Raw genomic sequence first — 15,311 nt, 5'->3', positions numbered from 1 at the left:
GTCTTTCTTCCTCTCTAGACTGAACCCATGACCGCTGCAGGCGTTGCGCCTATCGTCCTCTCGTTTCACCTGTATTTTCGGCAGAATAACAGTAGTGGAATTGCATAAAGGTGCATGATTTCGATGGCGGGGGCCCTGGGTTTTTGGGCCTCGCGCGTAAGACTTCTTCAGCGGTGAAGTCGCTGTTCCCCGACGTCGGCGTTGCAGCACCCACAACCACTCGAGACCCTCTCTCTCTCTGTGCCTGCATGCGTCTCTCCTTCGTTGATGGCTGTGACGATCGATATGCCTCTTCTTCTCGCGCCGAACACACCTAGCCTATCCATCCGCTGAGCAAGAGGACACCGAATCCGACCCTCGCGATTCTGCGAAAAGCCAACTCCGTGCGAGGATCTGAGGCGACGCACGAGAATCACTGACTGAAGATGAGGCTCCTGAAGCAGGACTACGACCGCGATGGCGGCGGATCAATCGTGTGCGAGTGCGAAGTCGCCGATGATGTCTGGACGCTCTACAACCTCATTCTCCCCGGCGACAAAGTCAAATGCGCGACGACGCGGTGCGTGTGGACTGCATTATCCGAGCCAGAGATCTCCTCTTAACGTCAGTTCATTTTTTGTAACCCCAGTGTTTCGTATGCGTGCACAGCTCACATGGCTGAACCTTGATGCGAGGCAGATTCAGTCGGCGCTCCATGCCGGTCTCCGGGGCGAGAGCTCCAACCGCAGAGTCCCTGCGCATGCCGCTCTGACATTTGGGCCATATATATATATATATATATATAGGGTTTAGGGTTTTATATATATATATATATATATAGGGTTTAGGATATATATATATATATATATATGAAGGCGTTTATACAGAGGTTTGTATGCGTATGTATCAGCATGTTTAGGTCTCTCGCTGGGATCCTTGCTTCCTCCACATATTTATATATATATATATATATATATATATATATATATATATATATATATATATATATATATATATATATATATATATATTATAGATTCTTGGGCGTATAGGAGTGTTGGTGCGTTGGTGGGCGATGCATCCATTCAGAGGCATGGGCACGAATGCCCGTGGAGAGAGTGTAGAAGGCGGTATGGGGTCTGTGTGATTTCTTGCGTTGTGACTCAGGAAGCTTCAGAAGGAAAGCGGAAGCGGCATGGTTTCAACTGAGGTCAAAAAAATTGTTTTGAACGTTCTCGTGAAGGTAAGACTCAGGATGCGGGGTGGGGGGGGGGGGGGGGGTGTAACTATATATATATATATATATACATATATGTTGATACGTATTCGCATATATATCTGTACATCTGAACGTGCATGAGCATATATGTGGATATAACTGCGCATTTAGCGGTCGCTAGCTCTCTCCACCCCTTCTAGTCCTTCGCTGGCTCTGCTGTGCTCGCACAGAAAACAGAATACGAAGCTGACGGTGACCTGCTGCGGATTTCAGGCCAAGTCGTGGAGGAAAACCCTTATGTGAAGGTACAACAAAAGACACATTCTAGAGTTTGAAGCGCGTGCGCGCCCCGCTTCGTTTTTCTGCTTCCCTTCTGCCGTTGAATCGACTTCGCTGTCAGTTGGTCGCTTCTTCGTTTTTGTCTGCTTTCCGTGTGTGTGCGCTCTCTGCTGGCATCCATGGTGCCGCGTCATGCCGCTTGCGACAAACGCGAGAGGGGGAAATACGGAACGGGTGCCGCGGCGAATTTACATCACTTCTTGTTCAGAGAATCGCTTGAGGCTCGAGACATGCGATGGTCTGTAGCCTGTGGGTCGAGGCGTCATGGCCACGAGATGGTGTCTGTCTTCTTTTCGAGGTCGCGCAGTCTGAAATGTTCCTTTCGCCCACAGATTGGCGTTTTCCACACGCTGGAGCTCTCCCTACACTTGAAGCTCACCCTCTTCAAGGTACGCTGCGCCGCCCCTCCTGAGTCGCAGGCGAGAAAGAAAGATCACGCGTTTGGATTCATCGCTTTCGCGCGAGATCATGATGATGCATTTGGCAATGGATTCATCGTCTCAATTGATCTGCAGTTCAGCTCTGTTACTGCTGAAGTTCTTCTTGTATTCTTCAGTTTCCTCCGGCGTGTAGGGCCGCATAGCGGCTTCGGGAGCTCTTTCGCAGGGTGCTGCGCTGGCGTGGTAATTTTTCTCTGCGCAGGAGTGCTGGGACAGCATTTTTTTGGAAAAACTTAGAGAGGCCGTCGATCCCCACAGGAGCGCGGAAGTGCAGGTCGTGGTGAGTACGAGGCGGAGCAGCGTGCCAAGTCAATCTGCAGCTCAACCTGCAATCGCGCACACGAGTCTTGTTGTTCCATTATCATCTTTCAGGATGTTGGTCTGTCATGTCGTGGTGACTCCCTCGATCATTGGTGCACGCTCATAATTGTAGCCCTGACTCTTAGCTTCAGTGATTCTGTTGTTCTGTGGCATTCAAACGAGAGCCCTTCTGACCCTTCGACTCTGACACTGGGGCGCGCAGTGCTCTGGTGTCTCTCTGCGGCCGCTTTCGCCTCCACGCCGCGCGACCTGTTGCCGCTTCTCCGTGTGCGTCTTTCGAGACTGCGTCCGCTTCTAACTACGCGGCAGCTCCCCACGACAGCTCTTTTTGCCTGTCTGTCTACAAAAATGCAGACGGAACTCCCATGCAGCGTAGACATTCAACAGAATTGCATGCATCCAAGCACGCACGTATATCCATGCACATATATGCAGACACATATAGATGTGTATATGTGCATATGCATTTACGCATATATAGCAAACGTGCACACGCGTTCGAGTCTGCGCACATGATCGACGATGCTGTGCCTAAAGGATTTTGAGCGCGTAGTCCATGGAGCGTCGCATGTGTTCAGCTCATCGAGAGCGGCCTCTGTCATATCTTCTTGCTGACCAACGCGCTCGCGAAGCCCGTCGCACGCATCGCCGCCGCGCTGCCCAAGCAGCGCGGACCCTTCTCGAACTACGATAAGGTACATCTTCCGCGGAAGCTTTCCATCCCTCTCGAAACTTGAAGTGTTCCTGACCGGGACGCTGCGCCGAAGCACTCGATTGGATTACAATCCAACGAGATGCGCGGCAGAGCTAGCAACTGCGAAGAAGGAGTTTCTAGGGTGTGAAGCGGCGGCCGTCCACGTGGGGGCCTCGGAGGTGATGCGGGTCGGTGCATGAATAAATAAAAGTATATATACATATTTGTATATGTATACATATGTCCATCTATGCATGTGTATACGTAGTATACGCACAGACGCATGTAGATCCATATATATGGCTCTATATGTTTGCACATATACACGTATACATGCGTGAAAACACATGCATATACTGTTATCTGTTGTATGTCTGTGCTGCTCCTGCTTGCCTCGCATGCGCGTGCCTTTTCTCTGGACGGCGGGCGCCAGCGTCGTATGGGTGCAGATTTGCGCAGCTTCGCTGCAGCGTTTTGTACAGGCGGTGCGTTGTGCTGTTCTCAGGCGAAGAAGAGGTTTTTTAGCGACGTGTTCTCCAGTCTCGTTGTGCACACGAACTTTGAGGCCGTCAAATGCGTCTTGATCGCAGGCCCGGGCTTCATGAAGGTGCGCGCGCGGCCTTGAACCGGTAGAAGGCCTGCGGCGCGTCTCCGTGTGTGGAAGCAGAGCGCGCTTCTTCGCGCAGACGGAAACAGAGAGTGCGGTGGAGGTCCTCAAGCAGAAAGGGCCGTTTGCCGCCTGAGCGGCTGCGTTTCGTGCTTTTCTAGTTTCGCGTTCACGCGGAAAAGCGTCGCTCTGCTTCTCTCTGTCTTCTCTGTCGATGCAGGACGACTTCCTTCACTTTCTTCACGAGGAAGCCGTCAAGCGGTGAGTGCGGCGCCTTCTCGAATCTTCGGCTGGAGATCCCTCGTCCGCGCAAGAGAGAAGAACGAAGAAGAGGGAGGGCGATTCTTGCGCGGCTCTCAGGCTGTGGTGCAGGGCGGCGCCGCCGCGGCTGTCGCAGAGGCAGGGGAGCTTTGGGTCAACGATCGTGCTCGTTGTCTGTGTAGGAATGCATTCACACGGTTGTGCGGCGTGGTTCGGGTTTACGGCGTTCAGAAAATCAGCACGTCATCGTGCTTGACAGAAAGCGAGTGGACAGAAGGCAATTCGATCGAAAGAAATTCAAAGGGGGGACGCGGCTCTATCCTCCCACACATGTGTCGTGTGCGTCTACTACGCGGCCGTCACCGCGTATGAGACGTCTCCTCGAGGCGCATTTCAAGGCCTTTTGCTTCGCACAGACGCTTTGCGCCTCGCTCACGGTTCTGCGATTCTTGTTCGTTTGCGTTTCGGGTGTGCCTCCCGCTGCAGCGACTGCAAGCAATTCGTGAGCAGGAAGCAGATGTTCGTGACTGCCTCCGCATCGACTGGTCACAAGTGAGAACTCGCTCGCCGCCCTTCGTGCTGAGTCTCCAACACGCGCAGAGGCGAGCAGACTGGAAGATCCAGACACACACCCCTTCCCCCCAGGCATCCTGCATAGTTGCCCTCGTGTTGTGCCGCGGATCTGCGGCTGATCACCGTATCGACTCAGCTCCCTGCTTATCTAGGATCAGGTGAAAAGCTTGCGCTTGTAGTGGTTCTGTTCCAAACGCTTCTAGTTGCCAGAGGAGGGAAGCGATCTCACTGCAGAATTGCAGCCTGTCTTTGATGCACATGCGCTGCAGTGCAAGGCGACCCGGGCTGATTTCACCGCAATTAAATGCTTGGCTGTCTCGCTGGGCTTTAGACTCTGCCCTACCCCTCCTCCTCCCCCCTCCCTGATGTGCCTTGAAGGCGCCTCGAGGGGCGATCCCTCGAGTGCAGACGCCATGTGTGCCGTTGTTTCGAAGGAGTTGGTTTTCTGTTGGTTTCGGTAGTTTTTCTGAAATGCTGATGTGGCTTTTTGCCCTCTTATGTATACAGACAGGCGTTGACGGAGCTGCTCGCCGATCCGAGCGTCGCGGCGCTTCTAGAGAATACGAAGGCCGCCCGCCACGCCCAGCGGCTGCAGGAGTTCTACAAACTTTTGAACAAAACGCTCTCAGGCAACGATACGCGCAATCTGACCTGCTACGGCCTTGACCAGGTGACGCTTCTTTCGTCTAGATGCGAGGCTCGTCGGTGCTTGGCTCGTCGCCATTCGCACTGACTTAGGACAGGCAGTTCGCCGTCTGGATCAGGCTGCACGTGTCTTGCAAGCGTCGCAACGATCCCCAGTCCAGCTGTGTATCATAAGTTCCAGCAGCCTTGTATCCGTGTTGTTTAGGATATGCGTCGACCTGCTTGAGGAGGCGGACCGCAGCATCAGGCCGATGTGCGTTCCGTGGAGAGGCGACCGAACGACGGTCGCAAAACGCACACCTCAAGCATTGTGTGCCTGCGCATGTTCAACAGTCTGTTTTATGGATATATGCGTGCATAGTTATATGTATTTATATGTTTGTATGTTTAAATAGGCGTACGCGTCTCTGCATAGCGAGGCGTTGCATGCATGAGATTGAGTGGCGAGGAGGAACTTTTTGAGCACAAGAATGGAGTGCTTCTCGCGTGGTCATCAAGCGTGTGCTGGTTTTTTTTCGGCTGGCACGCAGGTTGCGAAGGCCGTCGAAGTCGGCGCGGTGAAGTCGCTGCTCATTACCGACGGTCTGTTGAGGTAAGACGACTTCGAGGCGCCTGTAGTAAGTACGAGAGAGAAAGGAAAGCCCTTGGTGGACTCCCTCTCTCTCCCTCGGTATCCGCTGCGCATATTTCGATACCGTTTCGTCCTTTTTAGTTTTTTCAGTCTCCAGCTCGTGGGTTGTATTGCTTCGGCGACAGCTGCCACATTCACGGGGTGTGGCGCCAGAAGGACATCAAACCGAACAAGCACAGACAGTAGAGTTCCTAAAATGCCGAGGACGAGTCGTATGGTGCCGCGGGCTGCTTTCATAGGCCCAACAAAGGATCGTCACTGGAAACAAACCAGACGCTGAACTGGGTTGTGTTCTTGCGTTAAGGGTCTGTGCGGCTTCTAGAAACCGTTCTCTGAGCATTCGACAGTTCGCCTATTTCTGACGGAAGGGTTGTTGAGCGCCAGGCAGTCCTGACAAATAAACCCGCGTCACAAGATGAATTTAGAGTGTGCGAGGGTAGAGTTGTCGTCTGACGAACGGTGTGAGGCGTAAAAAAACTATGCAACAGATGGCCTCAACAAAGATGTGCAGATGGCCCTAATTTATCCTTTCCACTTATTATCTAATGTTTGACTACTTAGGTCGAGCGACGCGGCCGAGCGCAGGCGCTACGTTCGCCTCGTGGAGGAAGTCGAGCGGGGCGGCGGAGAAGCGCTGACCTTCTCTGATCAGCACACGAGCGGCGAACGTAAGGAGACGAACCAGAATTACAAGATGTAACTGGAGTGAGAAAACGGAAAAGAACCGTAGAGCTACTTTTTCCCTGGCGTTGCTTGGCGACGTTAGGCACGTTATCGCAGGCCTCAGTTCCTCGCGGCGTCCGCGATCGGCGATTGTTCGCATCTCGGCTAGCAAGGCAGAACCCTGCTCCACTGCCAGAATATGCCTTCTCGTGTTCTTGGCTGTTTCTCGCTCACGTGCTCTCTCTCTGCGCCGACAGCGCTGCTCCGCCCTACGCGTCGTATTTCCCGCCTTGGGGACGGGCGCTACTGGATGGGTTGCGTGATCCGACGCGCGTGTCTCGCTTTCATTGAATCTGTCTTTCTTCCCACTGCGTTGCCTCGCCGCAGAACTCAACATGCTCTCTGGCGTGGCAGCGATCCTTAAGTTCCCGATCGACGACTACCTCGAGGAGTTGGAGGACGCTGAAGCAGGCGGGGAGTGCGACGCCAAGCGAGAGAGCTAACGCGAACTCTGCCATTGTGAATTCTGCTATCCAGCGTTTTCTGCGCAGAGCGAAGGCGCATACCTCAGCCTCGCTCTCGGCGAACTCTGGCGAGCTCCATTCAAACCACATGTAGAGGGAAGTCGTCTTCCGATGAGGGTTCGAAAAGACACTGACAAGGAATTCAGCAAGCAGAAAGGAGCCAGAGAGGCACCGCGAGCGGCGCGAAAGGACGAGAGCGCTTAAAAGCAGCAGGGAACACAGAAAAAGGAGCGTGCGTACCCTCGAGAGATTGCGCGTTGTCTCGCAGTTGACGGATCTCAGATCACTTCCCAGACGAGGTCTTCTGTGCGGGGCGTGGTGTCCCGGGACGCAGACTGCTGGCTTTCTTGAGCGTCTTGATGTTTGCTAGTTTCGGGTGTTTTTCTTCGCTGCGGCAGCGCTCCCCCCCCCTGCGGCTGCACGCGCGACCGTTTCTTTGTCGCGCGCGGCTGAATCGCTCGCCGCAGTTGCCTGGACAACTTGGCCTGGTGCGCGTCTCCGCGCGCCTGAGATCCCTCTGGCGCAACAACTGAGCCCAGCACGCGTTTCTGGCGCACTTGCCAGCGCTGCTCTCTCCTGCGTTCAAGCTCCCTTTCGAGCTCCTGCGGCCCGCCCCAGACGCGCCACGCGAGTTGCTGCAGTTCGCCGAAGCGGTAGAGACGCATCGGGGAAAATGTGGCGCCGTGGGGATTCGGCCGCTCTTCAACCTGCAGACACCGTGGAAACGCGGCACGGCTCTGCCAAAGGGTTTCACCAAGCGGCGGAACGCACGCTCTGCTGAAGACAGCTGAAATGCCCTGCTTTTTAGCAGATTATGCGGCGGTAAAGTAATTCCATCCACGGCTTAGGCGCAGGCCAAAGGCGTTCACCTATTGTACTAGAGCTTCCTGCCTAGCCAAGCAAACAGAAGACCGGCGCTACCGAGCTCTGAAAAACGCCTCTCTCCTCGCTCCTGAGCAGGTTACAGTCCCAGGAACTGTAGACGACGCACTGTTACTAGGCACATCCGGGGTGCTCGAACAAAAAAAGGCAGCTTACCGTCAGGAGACCTTGGGCGGCCGCATCGCGGAGAGACTGCAAGGAGAGGCAGAAACGCTGGGCAGCTTGCTGCTGCGTGATCCTGCGCTCCGCGTCCTCGCCTTCCTCCCTCACTGGATCTATCCTGGTAACCTGTTCGTCGGGGGTGACGCCCTGCGGAGCTAGCCACATGCTTGCGCCCCCCAAGAAAGTGGAGGCTGACGAAGGTTCACGCCAGGACAACGCGTCCCGTAATAAGCTTATTTGATGTCAATAACTTTCTCACTGCATTTGCTAGCTTGGCGGTGAGACGTGGTCGCCTGTCTAGTTTACAGACGGCGCTCGGCGCGTAGGAAAAGCACGATCGCAGACGCAGCCACTAGAGGCTCTGGGAATGCTTGCCACGTCCTCAGGCACTTCTGTTCTACAGCGGAGACAGCTTTCACAATTCTGGATACTATCAGTGGAAGATACAGCCGACGGATGTTTCGGTGCCGGGGAGTCGCGCTCAAACCAACAGCTTCGCGCTCATGCGCCGCGACAGAAAGGAGGAAGCTGAGATTTCGCGCACGGACATGAGCTGCACGGCCGACGGGAGTCGTCCTCAGGGAGCACACGAAGAAACGTAAAACGTTAAGAGTGAGGAATTAGCGACTTCATGCCGGTAGACACCGTGCTCTCCCGGGTTCCAGCTGAATGACGTACTGCATGCAACAACGGTCTGAATTAAATTTCTCTTTTACGAGCAGTCGACTAGCCTGAGCCCGCGGCATTCCCTGCAAAAAGACAGCAGTCAACGCGTTGGCAAGAAAAAGACGTGTTTTTTGTCGACCCTGCCAGTATCACACGTGGTTGGGAGAACTCGTGCTGGGATGCCTTCCGCAGCATCTGCACAACCCGCTGGTGGAAAAGAGTCGACGCGCCAGCGGCTACGGCTGCACACCGAACCCGTCAATCGGTTATTGAAGACAGTGCCACATCACAGAGTAGATCCGTGGATGTGCTCGCCCGCCAAAAGCGCTATTCGAGAAAGCTGCAGCGACGGCGGCTGAGCCAAATGCACGTTGGACAGGCTATCGCTCGCGTTGTCCGGTGTTGCCAATTCCCGGGTGCCAACATCCGTACCATACTAGAACCGCCTCTGGCGGAAACGAGGGTAAACACACCTCTCTTGTGTAGAAGCGTCCCACTTGGAGCACGTCAGGCATGGGATCGCCGTTACTGAAAAAACGGTGAGAATGACTTCGGCCCAAAAGGACCAAGAATCCACTTCGGAAATCCACCGGCTGCAATTCATTTGCCAAGCATGCGGCCCCCCTTTTTCGAAGTTAGATCGAAATGATATGTAGCAACTAGATGTGGTGTTTCCTGCTACACAGTAGGCATGCTTCGGACCACGGGAAAACGGGCTTTTCAAGCGGTGCTGCGCATGCGTCTCTGAAGCGGCGCCTCAACGCAGCTGCAGTGTAAACTGTTTGGAATCTGATGATGCGGAGAAAGAGTACGCTCGGAGGAATCAGGTTGACTAGGACGAAGGTTTTCTTACTCTGTCCCATATTACACATGTGGACCGCAGGCTCATTTTTTAGTACTTTTTGTGGGAGCCTTGTTTGTCTGGGGTCATCACTTCATTGTCCACGCCTTAAAAAATTGTAGTCGTCGTGGGTACCCATAAACGGCTTCGTTCTAGCTGTGCCTTATTTGCATCTCTATATACGACTTGTGACCTCGGGGTGCAGTATAGACGAGTCGTGCAGATTTCCGTGAGTATTTCTCGTCGACTGCGCTGGCTTTACAAGGGCGACGCGCCAGTTCTCCAGAATGTGGAAGCGACTTCGCATGTTGATGATTGAGCCTCTAGCGGGTGCCAGTGTCAGTGGTATGGTAGTCGTACAGCCTATATCTAAATGCTTGATTCTCAGGTACATCGTGTGCATCGCTAGCGTTTCCAGCTTGATGTGGCGTGTCTCTCCTGCACTCTCTGCCAGTGCCCGTTACCTGAGGTTTTCACGTCCCACTCAAGCCGGTGAAAGGAGCGGGTCCGTGATCCGTTGTTTTGCGTAGCCCGTTACGGGCGTCCACCGAGAGGGATCGGTGATGCGATATCCAGGCCTTCAGCTCCCTTCAGTTTCAACAGACCATGGTGATCAGGCTGAACAGGGCGCCTTGCTTTGGCGCCTGCCTTCTTTGCTCCACGTTATCCGTGATCATGTTAACAGCTGCAGCGAGACCAGACAGTTCCCCGAGCATCGTCGGAGATGGTATCGGGGAACACGACGTCGAAGAGTCGCTTTTGGAAGCGCAACGCCTTCGGACGCAGGAACGTAGTCAGGTTTCCGGTGTAGACCACATGACGAATATTCCTGAACTCTCCAATAGTGGAGCCATTCCGGGCCCTTCTCCGCAAGCTGGACATGGCGCAGCAGACGATAGAACCAGCGGTGCGAGGGGTAGTCAAATAGAAGGTTTTGGGCACGTCAGTCGTGGTGAAGCGGCAGCGGCAGAGCCTGGGGTCAGCCGGGCTGGCATGAGACGCGCCAGCTCAGGTCAGTCGGCCCCATCTTTAGGCCTGCAGAGCGAAGGAACCGCTTCGTTAGCTGAACGTGTGAAGCCGTTCTCTCCAGGCGGGCAGGCTCAGCGTGAGGACGTCGCGCGAACAATGCACCGCAAGATGCAGCCAACGGAACTATACACCGCAGTTGCGGCCGGTCCGAGCCAAGCACAGGTACTAGATGCAGTGGAGAACGGCGGTGATCCCCAACAGGCTGGACAGTCGGATCAGCTTCCTTCAGGGGAGGCTGATGAACGGCAACCCCCGTACAATCATTTAAGCAACGTGGACGGAGGTTATCCGTGGGAGCCGCGTTTTGGAAGCCACAACGAGAACCTATACGACTTCTCGTACGATGATGGTGTTGATTCGCCTATTCTATCAGATGCGTACCTCCCGGATTACAGTGGTAGCTTATTAGACGATGATCCGTTTGTGGAAGGGCTTACTCCTCATGTGCTGCTGACCTCTGCCGAGCGGCGCTGCGCGTTGGATCCTTCGCCACCTACCGTTCTCTATACTCCTGGCGTGCGACCAGAAGAACTGGAAGCTCTCAATCTCGTCGCCGTAAGAGACGAAGGATTTTTTGAACTGAAGCGTCAGGACGCAGGCCTTCTTATTTGTCCCTCCCGTAAGAGATGCATTGTGTGCCATTAATGAGTGTGAGGACAATCACACAGATTTGCTACGCCATACGAAGTTGCCTGTCTGCTCCGCTTGGGAATTTGATTCGTAGACGAGGCATCACCACGAGAAAGAGTGGGTAATATGGGGCACTCGCAAAATTACCAGCCGCAGGCGTTGAGTTGTGGCGAGTTTTCCTCGTTATATTAAGGGATTCTCCGTGAGGAATGCATTTCGACAGCTAGCGACGATGTCCGAGTCTCAGGTTTGCTTCTGAATTCAATTCTACCCTACTGTCGCTTTCATTGGAGGGTGGGATCTGTTTTGTCTGACTCGATCAACGGCGGGTGGACGTCTATTGATGCTTGTGGCGTCTTTAACTGTTAGGCCGTCGTGGCGAGCGCGTCCTCTTTCGCTCTCTTCGGCTCGAAAACGGAGAATTGGTGGGCGACATGGTATTCGTCGATCCCCATAGCCACCTCAACGTGCTCCAGGAGGCGCACCCAGGCAACAGGGGAAGTGTAAGAAGGGAGGAAAGATCGGGGAGCCAGGTAGCAGAGTCGGGGTCTCAAACGCACGTCCCACGTTCAGACACTGAAGGTTCTGGTGGGCGATCTGATGGCGCGAGGAGAAGTTATCTGTCGTCCGTGATGTGTTTTATCTCGAAACGGTTCTGCCAAAAAGGGGCGAAACAGTCACAGCGAAGCACAAGAGAACCCGCGGCGTCTCAGAGACCCCGGAGGCAGGGGCGGCTTGTCGTTGCACAGGGTGTGCCACTGCGGATGCTTCATGGCATCAAGCCGCTTGAAATTTTTGACTGGAAAGTGAAAGAACGACTGTATCGGCTTCGGCGAGAGCGCAACACGGAGGGGACTGCAGGTGATGGCAGGTTGCCTCTACATAGCTCACTCAGACCGACTTCGGGTGAAAACGCACCTGAGGTTGGTCCCATGACCGGTACTGTGTTCCGCAATGGAACGCATGCCACTCATTCGATAGAAGGTGGTGGATTTGGCGAAAACTCTAGTCGCCTTGCTTCGCATGTGCCCGCGAGCGCGGGTGCTCGAGATACTGTAAACGACCAAGCGCTGCCACCGGCATCTGAGCCGGCGCCGGCTCGGCGGCTCAGCAGAAACGATGGCTTCGAGTACGCAGCGGACCCAGGTGCGACGGGAGCACGCATGGCAGGCGCGATGGATGAGGCCGGTGGAGACTGGCAAGAGGACTTTGAAGACGAGCCCGAGATTTACATTCCTGAGTATCTTTTCGACTTTCCAACGGAGCATTCGCACGTCGATAGCGAACTGAACACGTTGGAACAGGAGGCAACGTCGGTAGATCTGAAGGCCACTGTGGTTTGCCTTGAGCGAGGTGTTCCTCCCCTCATACTAAAAGAATGGCCGAAATTCTTAAATGTAGTCAAGCTAGGTAAGCCACACTTCACCGTCGCTAGTATCTGTGACCTGCTGCCCAGGTACCAGTTGTGGTGCTTAGGGTTATAATCTACCACGATCATCGTATAATGGCAGTATGTCGCGGCCAATTCAATATCGGAATCACTTCGCACACCTATACTACGAAATATCCGCTTCTAGCGTCTTCAACAGGCTTCTCTGTGAGGGAGGAAGTACGTAACTCGTTCAGCAGCCTTGATGGTGGCGCAAACTCTTCGAATGTGGCGCCGCTGCCCTACGCGGACGTTTTGCAGACAGACATGTGGGTCGTTTTGATCTACCCCCGGCAAGCTCAGGTGGACCGGGAATGCGCTTGTTTGCCGTGCTGTCTCAGGGAAGGGCCTGCCACAAAGGCCGGTAGCCCCCTCGAAATCATCGGCCGTGTGGGGTGGAGCCCTGTTGGCCGCGTTGGCTGCTGGAAGTTACGCTGGCAGTAAGCGGTTCTTGCCTCGTTCTTTGCAGAACATGAGCTAGTTAAATGACCGGCTCAGGAGGCACCCTGCGTTTGCCATCCGCCGTGTGACTGCCTTGCGGAGCGAGGCAAAAAAACAGCCTCGTGACAACCGTATGTATAAAGCTGTGTATATAGATGCACCACAGCGACAGTCAGGTCCTCAAATCACAGTTTTAGCAGGGTGCAAGGCTGTAGCTTAGGTGACCCACCAGAGGCGCAGATGCCACATGCAGCGGGGATTCATGTGAACATCAGGGAAGTCTTCCTGCTTCGAACCACAAGTGGGGCACGCATCGCGGAGAACAACTGCAGCTCCGGCCCGGTGGCATGCGTTACCATTTTGTGTTGGCTGTAAGAGCGTTATTTTTTCCGTCAATTACGCTTGGAGTGATTGTGACTGCACCGCCCAGATAACCTCGTCAAGCCATCCTCATTAAAGTTTGACAGCCCAGACGAAAGGAAGCAGTCGTTTTCGTTGATAGGCTTGTTAAGCCTGTTTGTGGCGGGGAGTGCCGCACTCGGTAAGAGCTAGGAGGCCATTTCCAGTGTGGCCGCCCTCAATAATCTTCTGACGCGCTGAAAGGGGAGAGAAGACAAGAGAGGATATCACTTGTTCTGAAGTGGACATGATTAGGCCAGCCTGCAAGATAGCAAGTGCGACGATTTAGGCTGCACGTGATTGCCTGTGCTCCCGCGAGGAGCTGTATCCTATTTTGGGTGTGCATGTGAAAGGTACATCAGATACCGAAAACCGGGATGTGGTGCGTTGTTAGCAAGAGTCTCGGGGTTCTTTTACGTTCGTGACTCTCTCTGAACAGCCGCCACGACTGCCTGGAAAACGAGGACGGCGATTTATAGCAGTCACCTTCGTCACAACCTACGAGAGGAGCTCTTCCAAGACGCAGGCGAACATGCTGGCGACAGCGCAGGACCTTTCAGGCAGGATTTCATCTTCTACTACGACCGCCGTTTTTACGCCCAACAACCACCACGGAAACAATGAGGCGATGAGGTGAGCGGCCTGCATTGCCCTTAGGCCATCGTGGAGAAGAACATGTGATCCCGTTTAGACTCGGTCGGACAAACAGAATGGACGCTCATAACTATTTTGTCTTCGTTGCAGCTGGAACTTAGAAGCACATAATGACAGGGGTGACCGGCACAGACTTGCGTCCGGCGTCTGGGAGGAGCGGCCCGTCACGAGGAACCGCCGGGGCAAAATCACGCTTCCAGATGTGAGCACTACCGAAACTTTCTACAAAGCACTTGTCAGTTCGGAAGCAGCACTGCAGTCACGGGAGGGCGCGTGCACATTTGTGAAGAATGCTGGAGGTTGCGCAGGAACAGGTGGGCAGCCGTGGCTAGTCTTAAACCACAAGAAGGTCGCAATATACGTGGACCACGCTGGATTTTACGGCCCTTCATTTCCTCTCTCAGGATGACTCGGTCGTGTCCATCTCGATCGCTTCTTCACAGTGTTTCCCCTCCACGTCAGCGTCGGTTTGGACGTTCGCCGGGGCCAGGATGAGTGCTCAGTATCAGGCGTTGAGAGCCTGTCAATCGGACTTTGTCCACGTAGAGGCCCTGAATTTGCATTCGCGGTAGTGGATGTGACACGATCGATATAAGGATTTTTGCTTATCAAAGCAAAAATCCTTATATCGATCGTGCGAGTGCAGCCCCAGCGTGAGACAGTTGCTTGGGCGGTATGACGTGAGGACTATTTCGTGTCATGTGCCTTTCACTTCGACTCGGTAACCGGCGTCTACATTTTGCTGTTCACCACAACACGGCCGGCGTCGCAAAGTTCCTTGTACAAATTATAGTACCGCAAGACTAGTAAACAAGTTAAGATAGGTGTGACCGATGCAACGTCCGCAGTGATGCTGACTGTCACCGTTACTGTTGGCAGCATTTTACGTAGGAAAAGCATGCTACCCTCGAGAACTTGGTGGTGCCAGGTGTACTATTGTTTAGCTGTTGTAACACCGTTAGCATGCGTAAGATGCAGATCATCCCGCGCCTGTACCGCGGTCGTGCCATCCTGAATCTGTCGACAGCCGCGGGACCGTGACTCCTACGTCTGCGCCCTCTGGTCGACTGCTCTACACTGCCTCGATGCGAAAGCCAGCTCTGCGGCCACTGCCACCGACTCCAAAAAGACAGCTCACACAGGCACCGCAGCAGATGTAAAAATAACTATGGGTTCCTTGTTCGGAGCCCTGTTCAATGTCTTGCTTGGCTCGACGGCCTCGGCGAGCGAGCATGCGACCAAAAGCAACTGCGTGACATATTGCTGAGCCCAGCTCACAAAT

The 15,311-nt window shown here is 54.2% G+C and overlaps 3 protein-coding genes across 3 annotated transcripts; 2 read left to right on the top strand and 1 right to left on the bottom strand.

Moving 5' to 3' along the window:
• Positions 1–425: 425 nt before the first annotated feature.
• BESB_012470 (putative Pelota) lies at positions 426–6,875 on the top strand (the record flags this gene model as incomplete). The annotated part of the gene is made up of 13 exons (XM_029359977.1): positions 426–559; positions 1,147–1,222; positions 1,429–1,503; positions 1,870–1,926; positions 2,180–2,257; positions 2,877–2,993; positions 3,498–3,599; positions 3,820–3,860; positions 4,347–4,412; positions 4,941–5,103; positions 5,609–5,670; positions 6,271–6,377; positions 6,760–6,875. The coding sequence occupies 13 exons, from the start codon at positions 426–428 to the stop codon at positions 6,873–6,875; spliced, it is 1,194 nt and encodes a 397-aa protein (XP_029216644.1).
• A 299-nt stretch (positions 6,876–7,174) lies between these two features.
• Positions 7,175–8,105, bottom strand: BESB_012460 (uncharacterized protein; the record flags this gene model as incomplete). Its single annotated transcript, XM_029359976.1, has 2 exons — positions 7,175–7,603; positions 7,935–8,105. 2 exons carry the CDS (start codon positions 8,103–8,105, stop codon positions 7,175–7,177), a joined length of 600 nt encoding a protein of 199 aa, XP_029216643.1.
• Positions 8,106–10,122: 2,017 nt separating this feature from the next.
• Positions 10,123–13,999, top strand: BESB_012450 (uncharacterized protein; the record flags this gene model as incomplete). The annotated part of the gene is made up of 5 exons (XM_029359975.1): positions 10,123–11,095; positions 11,476–12,516; positions 12,877–12,975; positions 13,407–13,517; positions 13,815–13,999. 5 exons carry the CDS (start codon positions 10,123–10,125, stop codon positions 13,997–13,999), a joined length of 2,409 nt encoding a protein of 802 aa, XP_029216642.1.
• Positions 14,000–15,311: the final 1,312 nt, after the last annotated feature.

This window comes from Besnoitia besnoiti, chromosome IX (assembly GCF_002563875.1).
Source record: "Besnoitia besnoiti strain Bb-Ger1 chromosome IX, whole genome shotgun sequence".
Lineage (NCBI taxonomy): Eukaryota > Apicomplexa > Conoidasida > Eucoccidiorida > Sarcocystidae > Besnoitia > Besnoitia besnoiti.
The sequence above is the reverse complement of the archived record's forward strand: the minus strand, read 5'-3'. Positions and strand labels throughout refer to the sequence as shown.